Source organism: Columba livia, chromosome 1 (genome assembly GCF_036013475.1).
Source record: "Columba livia isolate bColLiv1 breed racing homer chromosome 1, bColLiv1.pat.W.v2, whole genome shotgun sequence".
NCBI lineage: Eukaryota > Metazoa > Chordata > Aves > Columbiformes > Columbidae > Columba > Columba livia.
In genome coordinates this window covers 111,777,223-111,799,449 of record NC_088602.1, presented here as the reverse complement: position 1 = coordinate 111,799,449, position 22,227 = coordinate 111,777,223, and the positions used below count along the sequence as shown (strand labels likewise).

Here is a 22,227-nt window from a genome sequence, read left to right as displayed (position 1 = left end):
TTTTGACTCCAGAAGGTGCACACATCCACTCGTGTGACCAAGGTGCATAATCTAGGCTGCAATGGCCTCCCCCCAGGGATGCTCTGCAGCCAACCTCCTTGCTTTCACCTTTGGGACATAGAGTCCTGCAAAGGGGTGTGGTTAAGATAGGTCTGAGTTAATGAGCAGGGAGACAATCCAGGTCCTTAAATTTCACCCAGACTGGAACTGGTAGCTGAAGAAGAGAGTTCAGGTGTGAAAGACTCTTGTCAACGTTTCTTAATGATCTGGGCAAAGAGATTTCGGGTAGCAGAGAACATGGTATAACCGCCATCAGGTGCAGGTTGCTCAGCCATGTCACAGGTCACTTGCTGATGGGTATCAGAATGCTAGCTTTCTATTTACTCCTAACTGAGAGCATTAGGCTTGCACCATGTGGCAAATAAATAGGTTCCTAAATGCACTGTTCTTACAGAATACCTCTTATAGACTGCGGTGCACTTCCAAAAATTGCACACAGTTTCCCAACAAAATTCTGCAAACTTTATGGCATGTTATTGTCCCTTTCAGCTTTGCATCTCCCACTGGTCTCTCCACGTACCAGATTCTTGTGATAATTCTTCTCCAGTATTTATTGTTAAGCCACATCAGGAACTTAGTTTGTGTTCTAGAAGCACTACATAGCTGAACCAAATCGAAATCCCCCATGGTTCTTACCAGTGGTCACGTGAATAAACAGAAATGTCTTGAGTATGCAAGACTCCTTATCATGTTACTCAGTATGCTGAACAAGTAACTACCTTGCTGTATTTTATTCTGCAGACAGATTTGCAGTCTCCTCTTCTGCTTGGAAGAAACAGCATTCTTAATGCAAGCCACATGATATACTTACCTGTACACACCTGGAATACACACAGTTACAGTGAGAACAAACCCCAGTCCACACAGACTGGCCATTCTGTTGGTGCTGTGGTCAGGAACAGCAGCTGCAGTGTGCTACAACTTGCCTAAGCTGGGAGTAATTACCCACTGCCTGAGACCTTGCATACAATCCATGGGCCTAGATTTATTAAACCTGCAATTGAGATCAAAACAACACATTTTAGTGGATAAAATGTGGTGTGTAAGATCTTTAAAAACACAGGCTGAAAATTTCAAAACTACATGCTGAAGTTCAACTCTTCAGATACTCAGGCAATTTTGTATAAGCGGCTTCGTTTTTGGAAGTAACTAGCAATTTATTTTTCATTTGTGAATGTTTAGTATTACTGACAAGTAGGCCACCTATCTGCAAGTGCCTAAATATGGACTGAGAAAACTAGGTCTTGGCACACAGATACAAACACTGCGTCTGTGAAGTTTCTATTCATTGTGAAAATTTGCCTTTTTTTTTTTTTTCCTTTTCTGAGTGTAAGCTATTTTGCTCTTACAAAATTGACTTTTTCCCCCTCAGATCAGATGGTTGCAGATATTACCCAGGAAACTCTTCAGAGAACAAAATTTGCAATGTTTCTTGAGTTTCATGGTAATGTCCTATTCTAACCAGGAAAACAAAACAAATGCTCTCTGTTTGCCAGACAAGCTGGTAAATTTATAAGCCAGAACTGTAATAAGGTTCTGGTATTGGGAAATAATAATAATTAAAAACATTTCTGAAGATTTTAAGCTTCAGACTATAAACAAAAATAAAGGCTCCCCACCTCAATATGTGTCTAATATAACTGTCTTTTCCTTAGTTTGTTTCAATGATGTCTTAATACAAAATGGAATATCCCCCTGATTTTTAAAATTCACTGTGTATTTGATCATATTAATCACAACCAAATAACATAGTAGATAATACTGGGAAGACTTCCATGATAGACCCATTTTAAAAAAACATATTTTCATTTAAAAATGCATACTTTGATAATTTTCTATAGAATTAGGAACAAATTTTCAGTTTGCAGGCTCTTTTGGATAAGTATGAAAAAAACTGATGGCAAAATTTAGATTTGCCTTGAGAAAGGGTGGATGAGGTTTTACTTTTCCTTCAATTTTCCCTTTACTGTAAATACATTTTCCACACACTTACTTGTACACAGTTATTTCACATTTTTTCCGATTCATCTTCATATATTTTCTTATGATCTGTGAAATCAGATTTATTCAAACAACACTTAAACACATGCTCAACTTTGCAGTTGTTTGAAGTTATAGTTTAGACTGTGATGCCTTGAATCAGGCTGATCTTATAAGCATGTCTTAAAGATTTTCTTGAATTGGGTCTTTTGTTAGTAAGAGAGCCACTGCAGATAACTCTGCTCTTTCCATATTCTGCTTTGAATATTTCATACATATCCATTAGAGAAAAGTGAATCCTCTTTTATAAAAAAAAGTTTATTTTAAAATAACTACTGTATTAGTACTGTCTTACTGATTGAAGCAGAAAATTCTACTGTGTTTCCGTTGCTTAAGGTCAGGTTCCTTCCCTTAATCTCATCTGCATATTGCAACATACTACAACATGGTTTTTCATATCAGGTTCAATAGGCTGTAAGACTTTTCAGTTCATATTAACAACCAGTAGTTTTTGTTAACTGTCTTTTTAACCAACCTGCTTGTATAGGTTTGACTTCAGAATTGTTGTGCCGCTTGTAATATCCTTGCTTATTTTGTTCCATGCAATGTAGTATCCTTCAGGCATCTAGTTATATTTGTTTATTAACTGGCAAGAAAGAAAATTTCATCTGCCATTTAACGTTTTGACCATATCTGATTTAATTTTGCATTTTCTCTGATTTAATTTGGCATTTATATGTGACATGTCGTGTCTACCACACTAAATTATTCAGCAAAACTGAAAACAGTCTGCATGGGTCAATAAAAAATATGCCTGATAAAACTTTATTTGATAAAGGTGCCAAAAATGACATGTAGAAGCTGGGCGTACAGGTTCAAGCAGAGGGATTTCTTGATAATGCTGTAAATGTGGACACAGAGAAAATATGTAATGGTTACAATGTTTTTATATGGACTTGGATACAGGTAGTAAGCACCAGGATAAAGAAAGGGATTCCAAAAAAATGCATGTTTTGAAGCTTCAAATCTGAAATAAGAAATACAAGTTTAAAATACAAGTAGCCCAGTGTACTACAGAACTTAATATATGACATATTCATAAGCAACTATCTTCAGAAATAACATTCAGTAAGTACCACACCACAATGACAAAATAGCTTCCTTTGAAACTTTGCGTCACCAGCTAAGTATTAACACCACATTACTAAATGGATTTTATTGTCACATCCCTCTAAACATTGTTGCCATTTGGATATGAGTAATATAATCAAGCACTGCAGAAAAACTGTGGAACCTTCAGCTGTTATCTCAGAGGACTGAAAAAGATTCCAACTTGATGAATTTAAAACCATCTTGAAGGTGAGATACAGCACTTGTAAGTATTTAAGACTGCAAAACATCAAAAAAAACCCCACTTGACTAGCCTTAAAAAAACCCTATAGAGATTGATTTTTAATTTATCTGAGAGGAAAACTTGTGAGACCTCCAGAAGTATTAAAATGAAAACCAGACCTCAGCCATTTCCAGGGGTTTCATATTATGTCTTTGGTTTAGGATTCTACCTGACTTCATTTAAATTATTTAGGATCAAATTCTACTCATCTTGTAAGTAATAAAAGAGATATTATTGGTCCACCTGCAGGGCTAAAAGTTTGCATTGTGTGGTACCCAGGAAAGCACAAAGCATATTCTTCTGGTAAGTATTCAGTGTCTCAGAAGGAAAAATGAAAAACCCTAAAACCAAGGAACATAAAAATAAATGTTTCTTCATGTCATTCATAAAGATATTTACATTGCATCTTTATAACAGTTTCCCTAGACCAAACCAATTATAGTATTCAAAAAACTAAGTCTTTACAGTGACTTAATTGGTTTTAAAGTTAAGATGGCATAATATTCCTATGCACATTACACATGCCTGTCATTTCCTGCGGAACAAGGAGCACTGTAAAATGAGACAGACTCCCTTCTCTATAAATGCATATGAAACTGCCATACTATATGAAATTAAGGCTTTTACTGGCCCACAGTCTACACTAGGATATCTACAATTACACAAAACATTAGTATTAAGTGTCCTAATTGGATTACTTTGGGCAAAAGTAATAAAAAGGTAATAGTACACGGGAACAAAGAATCCTCAAAAAGCAATATTCACTGTGCTATTCTAAAAAAAAAAAAAAAAAAAGCCAGTTAAGAATTCAGCCAGGAACTGATGTCAGATTCCTGCTTTAAGATTAGGAACTTCATGTTCAATTATTGCTTGTTACTGAGATACTAAATACATGTTGTTTTGCTGTCTTCGCCTGTCTGTTCTCATTCAGCATTTACATGTACCTTTGTCACCTTCAAACAGGTTTTATTTCACCTGACTTTAGATAGCTGGAAGACAGTTCTCTAGTCAAAGGTAGGCATCTAGGCTTCCTCTCCCTGGAGTTGACAGAGAAAACAAAGCGCCTGCAAAAGGCAATTTATGCCACTTTTTCTAGAAGAAGGTGGTTTGGAGGGATAGGTGCCTGTCTACCACAGAGGTAGGGTATGGCTGGCTGAGGTTGGATCCCTGACTTTTGGTAGTTTGTGAAAAGAATCCCACTGTAGTAGTAAGTAAAAGGTATAAATGTATGCGCAAGAGTTCAGTCATGACATTGCCCAGCTGATGTTTCTGCAAATGAAGATATAAAATCAAAATATGATTGCAGTGTATAGATGATGGCTCCAAAGCCAGTCCAAACTGCATGTATCAACATTTAATCCTGAAATAGAACAACACCCACCATCCTGCTTCTTCGGGTAGGCAAATGTTCAGGTTATCCAGGTTCTCTGTTTACGTCTGCCCATCTGGGAGTAGGACTCCTGTGGCACTGCTATTAATGGACCTCCAGGATGTCAGCTATTTCAACAGTATCTCCACAGCCATTCTGGAAAATATGTATTGTTGCAATAACTTTTGCCTAGGAAAACAAAAATATAAATGTAGCTATAAAAATAGCAATACTTCATCTATCTGTTTGGAATGCCAAAGGAAGAGAAGATCATTTCAGCTTCAATTCGAATTTTAATGATTTTCCATAAAGCCCTATCACTTTGGGTACAAACCCTGTGTTTACCATACTGATGTATTTATAAACAACAATGTTTTTTACCTCTTAGTCTTTGTTTTGCTAGGCAAAGCCCTTTCAGTCTCCTCTCATAAGATCAACTCTTCATTACCTTTAAAGCTCTCAGCATCCTCCTGCACCTGCTCTCATTTTTCTCAAATGTACATTCTGAATAAGCTGAGTATGGTATTTCTGATCAGATCTTATGCTTTCTGCTTTTCTATATATCTCTACTGGAAATACCTCAGTCGATATATCCTCGGATCACATTTGCCTTTCAAGTGAAAGATTCTGAAATCACAGAAATTCCAGTGACCCCTTAGAACTTCTTCACTTCTCTGGCTCCCACCACTATGCTTTAAGGTACCTTTATGTGACAGGCCTTGGAGCACGAAGTGCTCAAGACAGGTGCTTTGTTTGATACAGAACATATGTGCTTAATTTTATATACGGTATATCATTTCATCAGCTTCAGTTAGCTTTGTAGGATCTTGGCCTGTCTCCTCAGTCTATAAATAAATAATGACAGTTTTATAAATAAATCAGTTTCTAACCAGCTGAAACTGTGTTATCTTTGTAACTTTTACCAATCAATAGAGCAGCGTGACTGACAGGCATAGGTTCTGCAGTTTTAAAAAAGGTGGTATAACAATAAAAAATATAGTTACATGTAAGAACCAAATAAATATTTTGATGCACTAGCATAAAATACTTCATATGGCATTTCAGAATAAGCCCCAACCATTCACATCTGTGGTAAGCCAGCAAGTATTTTTTAGCTGGTGGTTTAATGTTCTCCCAGTGTAAATAGATGATCAATCATTCTTTGTTGTTGTTGTTTTAAATAATAGTTTGAAACCCAATTCACAGTCAGTGTTCGTACTGCCTGTTCTTTTTGTTCTCTTATCAATACAAGTTTTATTATTAAAAAAGTCCATTGTTTTCATCTGGCTGCTGGAGTCTACCACTTTGGGCTCTACCATCATTTCTGAAGCTCTTGGTTGGTGGGAGAGTGCAGGTGCAAGCCTGTAGAAGAGACTGAAACTCTGTAAATGCACGAAGTAAAGAACACATCAATCTATTCAGAGAACAAAAACACAAAGAAAAACACTGAGGTGGACAAAATCCATTCCCATGCTGAGAGTTACTGTATTGCAGTGCAGAGCTTGCATGAAGATGAATTTGAATTTTACCTGCTTGCCTGTCCTGCTTGCTCACTGGAAGCTTATGGATAGCTGAACTCCAGTGTCTCCTTTGAAGCCTGATGCAGGGCAAAAGTGTAAGGCAGCACGTCTCTGTTGTTCTTGTGTTGGTATGTCTGGATGTATCATTTTTTTCCACAAGATGTGATATGAAGAATGCTTGATTTTAATTACGTGGCTGCAAACCAGTGTTGCCATGCTCCTGTCACAATCAAGAGGACTGCATTCCTCCAAGTTCCTTTTAGAAGTTCTTTTACGGCAGAGGCATGGAGGTCACAGTACGGTGACACCGACCCGGCAGTAGAACTGAGCCCTGCCGCTTGTCAGGGCTCCACCATTGATGAGCACCCAGTGTGAGGGCTGAAGGCCAAGAGGCCCTTCCCCACCCTGGAGGGAAGCATGGCACAGTGTGATGGCAAAGGGGAGATGGCTGTGGGGGAAGGGGGCTCTCTGCTCCCCCTCGTTTTTGCTTTTGGAGGAAGCATCTGAGCTATGGTCTCCTCACCAGGCTCAGGGTGCTGCTCCCCGACTGGGGGGTTGGGGGGCAGCCGCCTCCCACTCACCAGGGTTGCCCTTCCCCTCTCCCTCAGGCGTGCCGAAGGCAGGCACCCCTTCCAGCCCCGACCCTCGGCCTCCGTCCCCGCGGCCCCGGGCAGCCCGGCCCCTCCGCCCGGCGCGCTCTCAGCGGCCGCAGTGCCGCCTCGGGCTGGAGCCAGCGGGCGGCGCTCGCCCGGGCCGCCGCCGCTAGAGCCCTCCGCTCCCCCGCAGCAGGGGGAAATATCGCCAGTGAGAGGAAAATCTCCCCCTTGCTGCACCATCCACCTTCCTTAGCGCCCCCGCCCGCCTTCCTTCCCTGGGGATACTGCGAAGAGGCAGCAGAGCGCTACCTGCCGCCTCCCCTTCAGCTTTCCGGGTTTCAGGGCAGCCCTCCGGCCAGGCAGCCCCCGGCACCCTCCCCGTGCCTCGAGTTACCCCAGGGAGGGGGCAAGGCAGGCAGCGAGCGGGGCGGGGGGAACGGAGGGGGAGGGCTGCGCGCCGATGAACGCGGCTCCGGCGAGATGCTGCACGCCCAGCTCCCTGCCGGAGGGGGGTAGCAGCCTCCGCCGACTCCTGCCTTTGCAAGGGCTGTTGCTGCCGCTGGACGCAACCTTCTCCCGATATGGAGCTGCTGCTGCCGCCGCTGCTGCTGCTGGAGTGAGTGCGTGCGACGGGCAGAGCTAGCCGGCTGCATGGATGGATGTGTTTAGCTTTGTGAAGATTGGGAAGCTCTCCGGGTAGGTGTTTGCTGCTGCTGCTCCGCAAACTGCGGGCGTCCCGCGGCTGCGGGCTCTGCCCCTGCCCGGCGGGGCGGGAAGGCGTGGCGGGGGGGGTCTGCCCGGCGTGGGAAGGGTCTGCCCGGCGTGGGGGGCGCCGCCGCGCTCAACTTCCCTCGCAGGGGCGCGAAGGTCTCGGGGTCGGGGTGGGGCGCTGGGCGCTCGCTGTCCCCTGGCACCTGCCGGGGCCGCGCCGGTGCCTCTGCGCGGGATGGGTGGTCGCCCTCTCCCTTCCTAAGGGACCACGAAGGCGTCTCGCGGCGGGCACTCCTCGCCGCCGTACGGCCAGGGTTGGGCGACAGCGGTGCCCGCCTGAAAACGCTGCCGTGAATGGGGTGACCAGAACTGTTCCGAAAATGCAAAAGCAGCGACGGGAGCCGGGACCAGGGCGGGGAGGGGGTGGTCGTGCCGCCTCCGCGGGTGCGGTGCGGGTAAGCGGTCAGCTGCCGGGGAGAGGGGGCGAACTTCTGAGGGAGCGGGACAACACCTGGCCTGGCCGCGCCGCCGGGAAGGGGCTCGCCCTGCCCCTCCGCGCCCGCGGTACGTGCCGCTTCCGACACACGCCGGGCCCTCCAGGAGCGATATTTTTAGAGAAGTGGTGAAATCATCGCCACAATCGGAGGGCTGCCCCTCTGCCGTTTCACACTATGGGTGCTGGGGCGCGAGTGGATTTGGCGTCTCATATCCCTTCCTTATAGGGCATGTACTTCTAGTTGTTTAAGTAGATGCTTGATTAGGGTTGTTTTTCTGTTTTTATTTGCTTTCTGATTAAATGTTCCTTTTAATGGCCTTCGAGTTGTGGTCTCTATCTGTAGACTGTTGCGTTCGCAGCTGGTTGCCAGGCCCAAAGCTGCAAAGATGGATCAAGAAGCACAACAGCCCATGTTAAAATGTGCTCGCTGTAGTTAAATGTAACTGGAGGTAGCCCTTCTCAGTAGCAGGGGAAAACACACTTTATCTCAAAGATGCAGTATAAAAGTACTTGAGTTGCAGGATTTTTCAGGGTTCTGGTGCAGGTAATCTTCCTAAAGGATTTAGCTTTGATCGCAGAAACTAGGAGTGTTTCGAATTCTTATGATTCAGTGGTTCCTACACCATAGTTACCGTATCCTTTTCTGTTCATGAAGCACATATGAGGCTGAAATTGGATGTTGTACAAAAGGCAGAAAGGCTTTGGTAAGGAAATACAAAAGGTAGCTTGCTCCAGTGACGCTCATGTAGGGAGCTTGTCAAAATGACAGATGGTCTTTAAAAACAAATATTGCGTGGCTGGAAGTTAGAGTGCCACAGGTGCAGGCGTAGCCTTCATCCCCCCAAATTCCCACCATTGCACCTGGCTGTGATTACAGCTCTGCTTGTGGCGATGCCAGCACAGAACAGCTGCTATCATTCAAGCACATCATTGTCTCATCCTGCTCACAGCAATTTTACACGATGTGATGGCTACGACACTAGCAGCCCGCTCTGCTTTCCTTGGTCGTGTTCCTGGCTGATACCGCTAGAGCTGCAGCAGCAGTAGCTACAGTGGAAACTTTGAGGAGAAAGAAAACGTGCTCGTGTAGGTAAGGAGCGGGTCAGGTAGAGTGATCTTTATTTCCAGGTAATTGGATTGCTTGACCTCTTCTGTTTGTTTGGAAATAGTGTTTTAGTAAAGCTTCCAGATCTTCAAGTTTCATATTTGTCATATTTGAGCTAGAACCAAAGGGAGAGAAAGGGATATGCTGCTTGGAAATGTTTTTAAATCAGGTACATGGCAGTTTTTATACAGATTGTAGGGTTCAGTTTTTGTTCTGTATAAAATCTGTAGCTTTCTGCATACTTGAAGACTCAGCTGTTGCCGGTGCTGAGATTTGTGTTTAAGTAAGGGCAGATCTTAGCATTTCTCCAGAAGAACCTGAAAGTTTCTTCTGAAATGAAATCCTGAGTATCAAAGGTTGTATCCAGCTTTGCTTGGTTCAAGGATATGAAATACTTAAGGACTGAGTTTGTCTTGTATATTGCAGTAAACCTTTTCTGTATGCAGCTACTATTTTAGTTTCTAATTTTCTGGTTGTTAAATGACCTAATAGTTTACACAGGACTTTACTTGCTCTTTCCTAGGAAGCAGCTAGGTATCTGTTCCAATTTTGTGAGAGCTTCATGGAGCAGACAGGTTCCAGTGTAAACCCCATTTTTAATCCCTCTATGTGTTTGGGTTGAAAAACTAGTTTGCCTGAAAATGCCGGTTCTTTCTTTGCTGTTAGAAGGAAGGCCTTTCTGAAAGAAACTAGTAAGATAGTAAACAGTATTTAACTGAGAATGAGATCTTGCAAGCAGATTATCTGCAGAAAGTTGTTTTGAACTTGGCTGGTACTGAAGTTTTTTATGACTTGCAGCCTTTTTTTTACATTATTTTTTTGTGCATCCAGATCTTCTCATTTTAGGTTGCAAGTCAGCTATTGCAGTTGTAGTCTGCAGCCTTGATTCTGCAGTCAGTGGCACAGATAAGCTCTGTTATGCATAGCTACTGGGAGGGATACTTCTTAAAGTCATGGTATAATTTTAATAGATGTAGTGAGAATGTAACTTTTGCCTTGATCAATTAATGTATAAGAGCTTTTATTTATAATGAGCTTAAGATGGGATATAAGCTCTTAGAAGGTGGCTACTAGATATAAAATTTTACATAGCATGCATAAAACATTATGATTTAATTATCTATGCAGGTTTTTTTTTAATGTGGCATCTGTGTGTAGAGCCTTTTAGAAACTCACTTCTGCAGCTGCTTCAACAGTTGTCTGCAATTGCTGGGTGAGTGGAGAATATGGGCATAATCTGGAAAAGGAATGTGTGCAGAAAGGGAAGAGAACACCAAACTGGTTTTATGACAGATGTGATCTCTGGTAATCTTCCTTCATTGCCTTTGCAGGTGTATCATGTTGTGTACTATGTGTCAAATATAGATGCTTCATGGTGAAGTTTCTGTTGATTTCTAAGGATTGGAGATACTCATCATACCTTGAAAACAAAAATATGGTGTAGAAATACTTTCACTATGTCACTTTCACTGACACAGCCTCTCTCTCATTCCCCCTTTTGGAAATTCGCCAGTCTAGTAATGGTCTGGAATAATTGTTTTGCTATGAGTCTTGTGGCGTCATTCTCTGGAGAACAAGAAATAAACTCCTTTTCTTGTAATGAATTTCCAAGTGTAGAGAATGACTGACAAGGCTAGTTTAACAGATCAGTACTCTGATATGGAGCTGTACAAGGCAGGTGAATGTTTCTAGAGTGGGCTGCGTGACCGTGGATGCTATAGTAGTGTCTGTAATTTGGGAGGGAGGATTAGTGGGGTAGATAAGATGCACATAAAAATTGCTGGATTAGGTTGGATCAGAGGCCTGTCTTGCCTGGTATTTTAATTGCTTTTAGTAGCTGCTTGGGGAAAGAATAGAGGGAGCACAAGGTATGAAGTGATGATTCTTGAGTGTAGGAATGATGGTGCTGCTGTGCCGAACAAGAAATGGAGCATTTTCAGATCTAGGTAAATCTGAGTAAGGGGCACAGTGTTGAATTTCTAGTTGGTACTGGACAGTTGAACTATGAAACAATAGGTTAGAATAGTGAATGGAGGTTAGCGAGACTTTAATGCTGTATTCATAGCATACATTGTTAGTTAGAAAATCTGTTTATTTGGAATCATAGAATAACAGAATATCAGGTTGGAAGGGACCACAAGGATCATCTGCTCCAACCGTTCTTGGCAAAAACATGGTCTAGACAAGGTGGCCCAGCACCTTGTCCAGCTGCATGTTAAAGTGTCTGATGTTGGGGAGTGACTCTTTATGTGATGTCTGTAGAGGTCAGTTCTACTTCAGAGCTTTCATAGCAGGATATAAAACTTTCACATGGAAAGATGGTTGTCTGGATAGTGACCGTCCAGAGTTGGGATGCATAGTTCTTGTCTCCCTGCTACTGTTTGCAGCTCTGCTAAATAACTAGATAGAAAGTAACATGATTGTCCATGTGAGTGGCCATCAGTCTGTAAGCTGTCACAACACTAGTAAGGGTGGGTTGGAGGTCTCTCACACAGGTACCTTTTGTGGGAGAAGTTCTGAGCTAATGTGAGCCCTTTGATGCCAGAAAGGAAACCTCTCAAAAACAGGGCCGCGGTATGGGGTAAGAAAGGGGACATCCGCACTGTTTCATTGTGGCTGTTAGAAGTATAATGATTGGAGAGTTAACCCTGTATAAGGAACGGGAGGATACCAGCAAGACTCAGACCCGCCCTTAACGGTGATGCTAATTTGTGGTATGTGGTAGGTAAATTGATCATACCTGGATCTTTACTTCTCTGCCCAAGTTTTGCATTGCATTCCATTATTGTTGAGTTTAAATTTATTCCATTAAAAGCTGGATGTGAATAGCCAGATCGCTGCTGTACTCCTTGGAATTAGCTTTAAAACAAAACCAAAACAATCCTGTAACCCTGCAAGCTTTTTTCCTGTGATTATGCTAAATGCGAGGCTGGGTTTCTCACTGAGGAGCCTCTTGCAAAGTCATTTTTCATTGAGGTGGATAAATCTCACAATCTAATTTTTGTGCTTATCTTTCCATAGTTGGGCGTCTCCAGTCAGATAGAGTGACTTGGTACATCCATAAACGTTTGGGATTTTGGGTTCTTACTGCTTATAAAAGCGAAGCAAGTCTGAACAGACCCCCAAACTAAGTGTCTTACATTTGGTGTTTTGTTTTTCAGCCTCTGTAGCCCTGTGCTTGGTCCTGTTCTCTCTGGATACTGTCTTTAGATGTCCTGCCAAAATTGTGTGAAAGGTCCTCTCCTAAATCTGTCTTAAAATCTAACAAACCAGAAACTGTGTTTGTAGATTCTGAATACTAGACTCTTGTTTTTTACAGAGAGTGAGGTTGCTTGGCTTCATGGTTTAGTTATTTTTATGTGGCCAAGCAGGTGTATATTTTCCAGCTTCAAGTTCTGAGATTAGTCGGTCTATTGTTTGATCTATCTATCTGTCTGTTGAGGAATTTGGGAAGATTTTGGGACGCTTATCTATCTTTAGTTTATCAGAATAGCATCTTTCTTTGCCAGCGATTTTCTTTGTCATGTTTTTATTTTGCTATGATGTTTAAAAAGTCACCTCAAAGGGGAGACAATGAAAAGTATGCTTAAGTTACTGATGCTATTTTACATACAATTTTTGGAACAATTTTTATGTGTGCTCTTTGAAATGACAATATCATAGCCTGTAAGTTACTTTCACTATTTACAAAAGACTGTGTCAGTAAGAAAGCCTATGATTATGCTTTTTATGCTCAAAGGAGGTTATTTAATTCTGAAAAGGTTTTTATCATGCTGGATGATAATTCGAATAACCATGAATTAATTTCACCTTTTTTTCTTGAGAGGACTGCATTACATTTAGTGAAATATTTGTCTATTCACATTATGAGTTTTTCCTTATATTTTATTATTTGTCTGTTTTGTTAGCTGACACACGTGATAAAGATACTTGCTTTAATGTCTACGATGTTAATAATGTTGAATGTCATAACGGCTTCAGTAGTTTAGAGATTCATTAAAACCACTCCTTATGTTACAAACTGCTGTAAACTTGTCAAGTGGCCAGTGAATGATGATGCAGCTCTGCTAAATATGTATGTTCCCTAAATACTGTTTGCCTGGTGATACAGTGCTTAAAAGATGTAACCAGAAGTAAACTTGTCTTTGGAAATTTTTGAGAAAGCAAAAAAATGGAAAAGAAACTCCATAAGTAATGCTTTTATTTCCCCCTCTTCTACCGATTACTGAAGAAGATGGAATGAGAACTTTGAGAATGGATACTCTGATGTAAGAACAACCAAAGCATGTGCAGGTTCAACATAATATTTTCATTTCTAGGAAGACTGAACTTTCTTTTGCTTTTCTGTTTTTTTTTTTTTTTTTTTTTTCTTTTTTTGGAGAACTTCAATCTATGGCATCAAATCCTTAGTGACATGGTTGAACAAGAATCTTAGGATAGCTTCTTTTATAATTGCAACTGGCACCAATTTTCTGCTGTGTGCCTGTTTAAGTCAATCTGTTAGTATTCTCATATAGTTTGAGAAGATAGATGGAAAAAGTTGGGTTTTCTTATCTTTCCTCTACATTTGGTGATATCAGGAAGAGTGTGAGGTGTTTTACAGTTTAGTGTGTGGTGGTGGTTTGTTTTGTTTGTTTGTTTGTTTTTGAGAAGCCTGCATATCTTTTCAGTCTGACAGATTCATGTGGGAAATTTTAGTTAACTTGGAAAAAAATCCTTAACTGTAAGAGTAATACCAAATGAGGGTATGTTTCAATATTTTACAACATTCTAGGTCATTATGGAAGTGCACCAAGCTGTTAACAGAAAATGCAAACTGTGACCTGGAATAATGAGTGGATAATACATGCTCTCAGCTCTGCTGGTAATGTGGCAGGGAAGGGGTGTTTTACTGCTCTTAACAGCATTTTCAAGTAGTTATATCAGTGCATCACAACTTAGTATCTGACTTATGTGATGAAGAATTGACTAAAATCATGTAGGAACTACAGTATCCTATAAAATGAATAATTACCTGGGAAGGATCTGTAACTGTTGAAGACAAATAATGCAAAAAAAAAAAAAGAAAAGAAAAGTAATTTTAATTTCCAATCCTACACACTGTGTCATGCACAAGTAACTCTGTTAAACCAGACAATACTATCCGGGTACATGAATTACTCATTTTCATGACTGTTCGCAAATAATGTATTAGGATCTACCACAGGATGGAAACTTGGCGATGATAAGATATCAGTGTTTAAATATTGTAGGGACATGCCTTGAATAGGAAGGGACTTCTGATAATACCAAATTGTACTTAAAGCTGCTTTTTATAATCGTGACTAATTTTGATTAGTTTTCTGAAGTACCTTGAAGAAATTTGTAAATTCAAAAGCTTTTATGTTTATTGAAGGTATTTTCAAAGACTTTTAAAAAGAATCTGTTAAACTCTGTTTATGATAATTATTCCATTGACTGGAAATTAAGGAAATAACAGTGCCAGTAGTCTAAATTTCAGTAATTAATTGCATGTTCGAATGCTAGTGAAATCAACACTGTTTAAAATCTAAACATGTGAAAGAACACTGGGGTTAGAAATGTGAAGCACTTCAGGACTCAAAAGCCTTGATGACCTTAATCAGGACCTGATGTTGTAGAAATCTCTACCAGTATTCCTTTAGTGTGGAGTCTATAGAAATTCCCTTTAATAGGTTGATTATTGTCTATAAAACCAGAAATTTATTTTCATTACTTTTAATAACCAACAAAGAAGAACTTAAAGAAAAAATGCTTCGCATGAGTAAGAAAACTCTGAGGAGGTAGAATGAGCATGGTGGTGGGTAATGCAAGGCTGCATCCTCGTAAATAATTTTCACTGGTGACTTAAAATAGAAGGACGTGAGAAAAAGCTGATTAGTATCTTTTAAGCAAACTCCCTTGTGAGATGTATTGCTTGGACAAAAATAACTCCCTTTGATGGTAAGAAAAACAATTTCTGATTGACTTGGTTATTTTCACAACTGTTTTAACAGTTAAAAGCTTTAGATGAAACACTTGCTTTTTCAAAGAATTCTACTATTATAGGATACATTATCAGTGAGTACTGAATGCAAGTTTTTTCATTTTAATTATTATAAACTTAAGGAGGGGAATTGCTGGGTATCAGTTCTAGCTATGGGAGTTTGTAGAGATACTGATTGTACCCAGTTTAGGATGAAGATTTTTCCAAAGGTTTTTATAGTATTTAGTTTTTATTGTTCAGGTGAACTGTCAGTCTTTCATATAAGTGCTTGCACGTTTATATAAAATACTTTTCCAGCATTATGCAGCCTGTAAGGATTTGCTTACCTTGCTGATAGATTTTGCAGTTTCACTGTTTATTTTTAATCTTGAATTTGCGATTATATTACTCTGGATTTGGCAGTACTCATATGTTTAGTGAGCAAAATGCCTATATTCTGTGGCAGTAAATGCTACAAGAAGTACTAACAGTTGCACTAGCCCTGTAGAACAACTGGGTATGTGTTAAAAGTCTGAACTGTGTTTTGCTTGTGTGCTGTGTTTGCCTGAAATAGAACCATAAAGAACTGGAGAAGAAATCTGGAAATAGTAGAAATCTAAGAAGATTACTATTTACCTGAATGAACAAGAGCATGGACACTTGCTTGCTCTAAGTGAGATTATCACAAGCCTGATTTTCTTGAAACATCCGTAAGATCCATAAGAGAGTGGAGCTTGCAGTTGCGCAGAGGAGTCCACCCAAATGGTGCTAATGTTCCAGTTTTTCTTGGCTTGTGATGTTAGGCCTTTATCACACAAAAAATAAAATGTTACTCCAGCACTACCTTTAAGGCCTTGTCTGCTCTAGAAAGAAGTGGGCTGTTTGTTTAGCACTATAATGCATAACAGGTTGTACAACTTTAGCACAGAAAAGGAAAATGTCAGTTTTGACTGTGCAGTGTGACTAATCAAGTCAAAATGTAGTTTACATATTCAGGTAGATAGGATCAAAATTCACATGCCTTTTTATTTTTTTTTTTTTTACTGACATTCGGTTATGGATCATATGAAATTGTAATTTAAAGGCATCTGCCTTTCTTGATATTTAATTTTGCTTGTTGAAAACCTCAGATGATGTTAACCAAAGTGTTACTTTTTTATTTTTTGAATATTTTTTTTTTCTAGAGAGAGATAAACTTTTCTCATGATGTTGGCTGCCTGCCTAGATTTTTATTTTGCATTATGTGTTGTATGTTACCTGTTATATTCACAAGGGGCGTACCCTCTTCTGCCAAGACGTACAGTGAAGATGGACAGAGAAGAACTGCACGTGATGATCTGTGCTGGACTGTTCTGCTTTGAGGGCAGGGTGAATAGGGGCTACAGCATGTAGCAGGGGAGGAGTGGCAGAGGTAGGGAGAGAGAAGAAATTGGAGAAAGAAAGTTAATGAATGATGTCTTGAAGGAGGACTTATTTGCTGTGAGGGAATTGAAGTAATTGTTCAAGACTAGCTGATCTTTATGTGAAGATGAACTTGCATTGTTGCCTGGGTAGGAGTTTATTTGCTTTACAAGGCTGGTTGAATTAATTGGTGAGATGTGCTGTAATCTGTGTGATTGACTGCTGTTTAAAAAAAGAAAGAATTCACTCCAGCATTACAACAGAAAAAGCAACTGTTTCTGTGGATTTTTTTTTCTGTGTTGGGTGGGTCTTGAGTTTCTTATTGGAACTCTCTTTCTCAAAGGGTTTTCTCGTGGCTGAACTTGAACTAGCTCAACACACGAAATACACAGGGAGACAGGGACCACCTTGTTATCTGCTGCTGAAGAGCTGTAATCAGGATGATGGGTTTTCTCAGGGTGCAGCTCATCTGCTGAACTTGATGGCTGGTGAGCCCTATGATTTTTATTCCACCCTCAGATGCAGATAACTTGACTGCAAAATCTATAGTAGCTGGGGAATGTGATTGTGTTTTATTGTGGCTTAAAAATATCCCCAAAACCAGGAAACTTTTTTAATTTCATTGGCATGGGAAAGAATTAAGAGTAGGCCCTGGCACTGTGAAGTACCTTGAGAAGGGGACGCTTATGTAAATATGGTCAACCTGATGTAACTGCTGATGGCAGGAGGCCTCATTAGACTCTGGGGTCTGATTTTTGCTTTCTTCTGCATTTTTCCCCCCTTTTTGTTCCCTGCAGCCCTTTCTGTACCTCTTCAACCTTGATGAGCTACTTCAGAGACTAAAACCACTAGAAAACTGATTTTGGTATATTTATTTTCTGGTAATATAGATATCTAAACTGGCCTGGCAGAAGTGATTGGAGCATGTTGTCTCAGGACACAAGGTGGAAGGGGAGGAAGGGAAGTGGGGCTTTTAGCATCCGATCAGTTCTATTACCTTGCACCACAGCTGGTGCTGGGAGCTACTGTGGGAGACTGTGGAGACAGAGACCTCCATTCAGTTGCATCTGGGAACTGAGATTTAGGGAGGCTGTATCAGAAACCCACACCTGTGTGCATCTGGGGAGAGGAGTGTGTCCCAGAAAAGATGAGTTGGAGTGGGGAGAAGATGCCTCAGCCCCTCTGAAATTCCTCAGGTCATTTTGTCATCTCTGGCTTCCTCCCTCCATCTTTTCCTATACGAGGACAGGCTGAGAGAGTGGGATTGTTCAGCCTGGAGAAGAGAAGTCTCCAGGGAGATCTTATTGCAGCCTTTCAGTACTTAAAAGGGGCTTATAAGAAAAATGGGGACAGACTTTTTAGCAGGGCCTGTTACTATAGGATGAAGGGCAATAGTTTTCAATTAAAGGAGGGGAGATTCAGACTAGACATGAGGAAGACATTTTTTTTTTTTTTTTTTTTTTTTTTTTTTACAACGATGGTGGTGACACACTGTCCCAGGTTGCCCAGAGAGGGAGTAGATGCCCCATCCCTGGAGACATTCCAGGCCAGGCTGGACAGGGCTCTGAGCAACCTGATCTAGTTGAAGATGTCCCTGCTTATTGCAGGGGGGTTGGACTAGATGCCCTTTGAAGGTCCCTTCCAACCTATTCTATGATACTATGGTCTTCTGCCTCTGGAGCCTGTTCTGCTGCCTTTGAGTGACTCAGCTTTGCCTGGGCACCTCCAAAACCAAGTGCTAGTTCTGAGTGCTAAATACAGCTTTTTGTATCGTGCACATCCTGATGTACTAAGGTATTCCAACCATGCTCTTGTGCCACGCAGGCTAAAGAAACTGGTTTCTTATTAGTGTGAAGTGTTTTAAAAAGCAGATTTTCTTCCTCATATCTTTACCTTATTAGGCAGGAGCGGGGAGTGGTGGTTGATGTTGAAGGGATTAATTTTTCCTGTATTGCTTGTAGAAGATGAACTGTCCAGGACAAATGAGACATTGTTTAATGTGATGTTGGTTTTGGTGTGTGTTTGTTTGTTTGGGTGGATTTGTTTTGTTTTGTTTTTAGCTAATGAACATGTGTTTGTTCATAGCAGTAAGCTTGTGGTTATATCCTTTCTTTCCATATACATGTTTTCGAGGTTTTGGAAGCTGTCTAAAGAGGTAAAAGGTTTCTTTTCAAAAGCACAATTTCTGAACTTGGAAAGAACATCTTACAAAGCTGGTGTAGCGTGTCTGTGCTGCTTCTGAAACTGCGAAAAATATTTGGAGAATATTAATGGCTTGCTTTTCAAATGCTCTTCCTTTCTAAGCTGAAAATATGGAAGTTTTATAGGTACATTAATTAGCCTGATATTTTAACTCAGCTTCAAATAATGTGGCTTTTTTTTTTAACCATACGTGGAGTAAACTTCAAGAAGTTACCATACAGCAATTTTTCAGTTCCTGTTATGTCTTCTGTCTTTCCTTATACATACATGACACTTCAGCAGCCCCTTCTTTGTCCATCACTTCATGCTTTGCACTGCTTACCTATCGACTCTCGTATTCATATCACTGAAAATGTGTGATAGAGAAGATGGTAGTTACATGAATCTTGAAGGATATATCTAAAGGATCACTCTAAAGACACTCACAACTTGTTCCATTGATAAACTTGAATTACGAACAACAAAAATCTCTTCTTTAATTGTGTAAAAATATATTAAGGGAAGTACTGGCAAGTTGCACAGTTAAAATACTATGGTTCTTACTCTTTTTCTATCTGTCTAACATAGTGCATCTGGATGAATAATATTTAGTCTGTCTTGAGGCCACTTTGTAAGTAGTGTTCTTGGAATATGAACAATAGAATACAAGCCTGTTTTACTTTAGCTAACATGCTTGGTTCAGAAATTTCCAATATCTTTATTCTTCATGCTGAATGTATTGCATATTTGTTTGCTGAAAACAAACATTTAAAAGCAAAACATTAAGTTTATTCTTTGTCTCTTTTGATGCCTTCAGGAGTTGTTAAGGTACTGTGACAGACATTGCTGAGATGGGATATTCCAAAAAGGTGGTGTAAATTGACAGTTTGGAAGGCTGACAGGTTCTGTGCCCCTGTGAACTGTTTCCATACTTGCCCTGTTGGATTCCAGTTGTCCATGGCACCTGGGTGTGCTGCCTCTCATGGTGACTGTTTGATACATTTAACAGTAATCTGCTATGTAAAGGGTGAGGGAGAAACCTTCCCTCTCCCAGCTGTCAGTGCAAGCTTCAGCCTTCATCTCAACAAAAGTACTTTGTATCTATTTAAAGGCAGAATGTTGATTTGCTTTTTGTTGTGTTTTCTAAAGCTCATCTTGACCTCATAGTGTTCTGTGGCCTTGAAATGAATAGACAAGTGTATGATTGTGGAAGTGTTTAACTTTCATTTGTCTTCACTAGCCATTAAGGTCAGAATTCATCCCATTTTCTCATGTTACCTTCTACTTCTCAAAAGGAGAAATTCTGTTTTCATGTTAAATGTTTAAAATATTTTTTATAGGACAAGATAAAGCAACATTAGTTTGATTTTTTTTTTTTTCAAATGGTTCATAGTTCAGTGTTGCAATGAGCAGCTTTCTAATTAGAGGACACAATACCTATCCTACTGGGCATTATTTCAAAATAGCTGCAATTTATTTTAGCTGTTTAAAATATTACTGGATCAACACGGGTTTACCAAGCTGTAATGATAACAACTGACATTTATTCTATCCAGTGTTCACAATACTCTTTTTTTCTTTTTCCATCTCTAAATATGGTGGTAAGCAGAAAATAGTTTGTCTCTTAGTTTCTGTGGTATGGTTTGCTGCTTTATTTCCTTTCCCCTACCCGCTTCCAATTATTTTTTTCCACTCTAGCAGCTTTCTTATGCTAGATCCCCTCTTCCACGATGAGTATGTAATGCTGACTCACAAGTTGTCATAACTGCCTTACAGTATTGGCAGGGGTGTGCATGCATGTGTGTGGGTACTCTGACCACAAAAAGGCACCTTCTTGCACGAAATTTTTTGGTATTAATTAGTTTAATATTCTGGTTTTTAATGGTGTTGGGGGGGGGATAGGTGGTTTATGCTTTTCTTCATGGTTGTGTTCAGGGGAAAGCAATTTTGAGCATTAGACAGCAATTCACTGTTGGTTCTGCCTTTTAGTGCTTAGTGGCTTCAAGTTTGTGTAGTGTTATGTGAAATGATAAAGGAAACTTCACTCTTGTTTTCATGTGATCTTTGCAAAAGTTTGGTAAGGACAGCAGGGCTGCTTTGTTTTTTCAAATACATACAGTCATTTTATTCCCTCTTTACTTGCTTGTTTTCCAGTTTGCGAACTGAATGGTACAGCCCTTATAACTAAAATACGTTTGTGTGGTGGTTTTTGTTTTTGTTTTGTTTTGTTTTTTTCCCAGCCAAACCATATGCACACTGCATAGGCCAAACAACCCTGTGTACAGCATTTCTTTATTCACTAAGTAAATAACAGTGTAACTTGGATCACAACCAAAACTTTCTCTGTGGGCTTAATTGTTGCTCTGACTTTGTCTGGTTGGACCTGTCCATCCCAGATGCTGGTTCCCTTTGTCCGGTCAACCACGACTGGCCTCACGTACCCCGAGTGGAATTAACGAAGGGCCTTCAGTGCCGTGCTGCAGTAGCTACTGCTGTCAGGTTGGTTGAGGGAAGGAAACCTGCTCTACAGTTTTAGCTTCCCTGTGCTGATGGGAGTGCTTCTGAATGTGACGGTTCCCAGGCTTGGCAGACTCTTCAGCTGGGATGTGAAATTTGCATTACATTTCCAGATGACATGATCTACTCTCTGAAGTGGCACGCTTAGTCCAGCAACTGATTTGAATAATTTGCTGAATAACCCTTGTTAATAATGACAAAGGACTTGCGTGTTTTTCAGTACAGGGGCATGCAAATGCACTGACGTGCACACATGCCCACTCAGCTTACTGTACAGCTTCTATAAAATACATATTATGATTCTTTGCTATATAAATGTACCAGTCATCGGGAGGCAAAGACCCTGTCTTTCTGTTCTCAAGTTAGACTTTGCTAACTCATGTCTATTGTGTTGAAAGTTATGGTTGTAATAGAAGAAAAAATAGTACATCTCTGCAGTAAGGTATTTTTACAGTTTAGTGCATGGTGACTTGTTTAGTATCTTTTGACATTTATTGACACACAGAGAAAACACAAATACTCATACAGTGATAATGATGGTGGTCAATTGGATAGAAAACTTACCTCTGTAATCATCAGGCACTGACCCTACATGGGCTTGATGTAAACATCCGGTCACAGAATTCATCTGTCACCTGGTAAAACGTGGGATGGAATTGTTATTCCAGAAGAAACCACTAGTTCTGATTCTCTAGTTGTGTTTTTCTTTTGATGTCCTAATTATGAGGGAGAAAAAAAACCCTAAACAATTAAGGACAATTTTTTTCTATTTTATTTTCCTCTTAGGAAGAACTGTGTGTTTGTCTGGTTGTCTATAAACTAATGAATGCTGACTTCCAAATGAGGATTCTAAATAATCATCTGGTTTTGAAATTTAAGGCTGCCTTTGGCATTATATTATAGCAGCTAAGCAGT

General features: G+C 40.4%; 1 protein-coding gene and 1 long non-coding RNA gene across 6 annotated transcripts in view; one reads left to right on the top strand and one right to left on the bottom strand.

Annotated features, from left to right (window-relative positions):
* Nucleotides 1-2,840: 2,840 nt before the first annotated feature.
* Nucleotides 2,841-6,615, bottom strand: LOC110354898 (uncharacterized). The gene is made up of 2 exons (XR_002407096.2): nt 6,332-6,615; nt 2,841-4,958 (listed from the first exon to the last, which is right to left on the bottom strand). It is a non-coding gene; the product is annotated as an uncharacterized LOC110354898 (long non-coding RNA).
* Nucleotides 6,616-7,202: 587 nt separating this feature from the next.
* Nucleotides 7,203-22,227, top strand: part of FRMPD4 (FERM and PDZ domain containing 4) — a 305,734-nt gene continuing 290,709 nt past the window's right edge. For 2 of the 5 annotated variants that reach the window (XM_065073288.1, XM_021279827.2), the window contains exon 1: nt 9,099-9,215. Coding sequence is in view for 2 of the 5 variants with exons in the window: in XM_065073295.1 (XP_064929367.1) it covers nt 7,574-7,614 (41 nt within the window). In the remaining 3 variants the exon portion in view is untranslated. Of the gene's footprint in view, nt 7,615-9,098; nt 9,216-22,227 lie in introns of those variants that run through there. The other 3 variants (XM_065073295.1, XM_065073249.1, XM_065073278.1) reach the window with 3 other exon arrangements.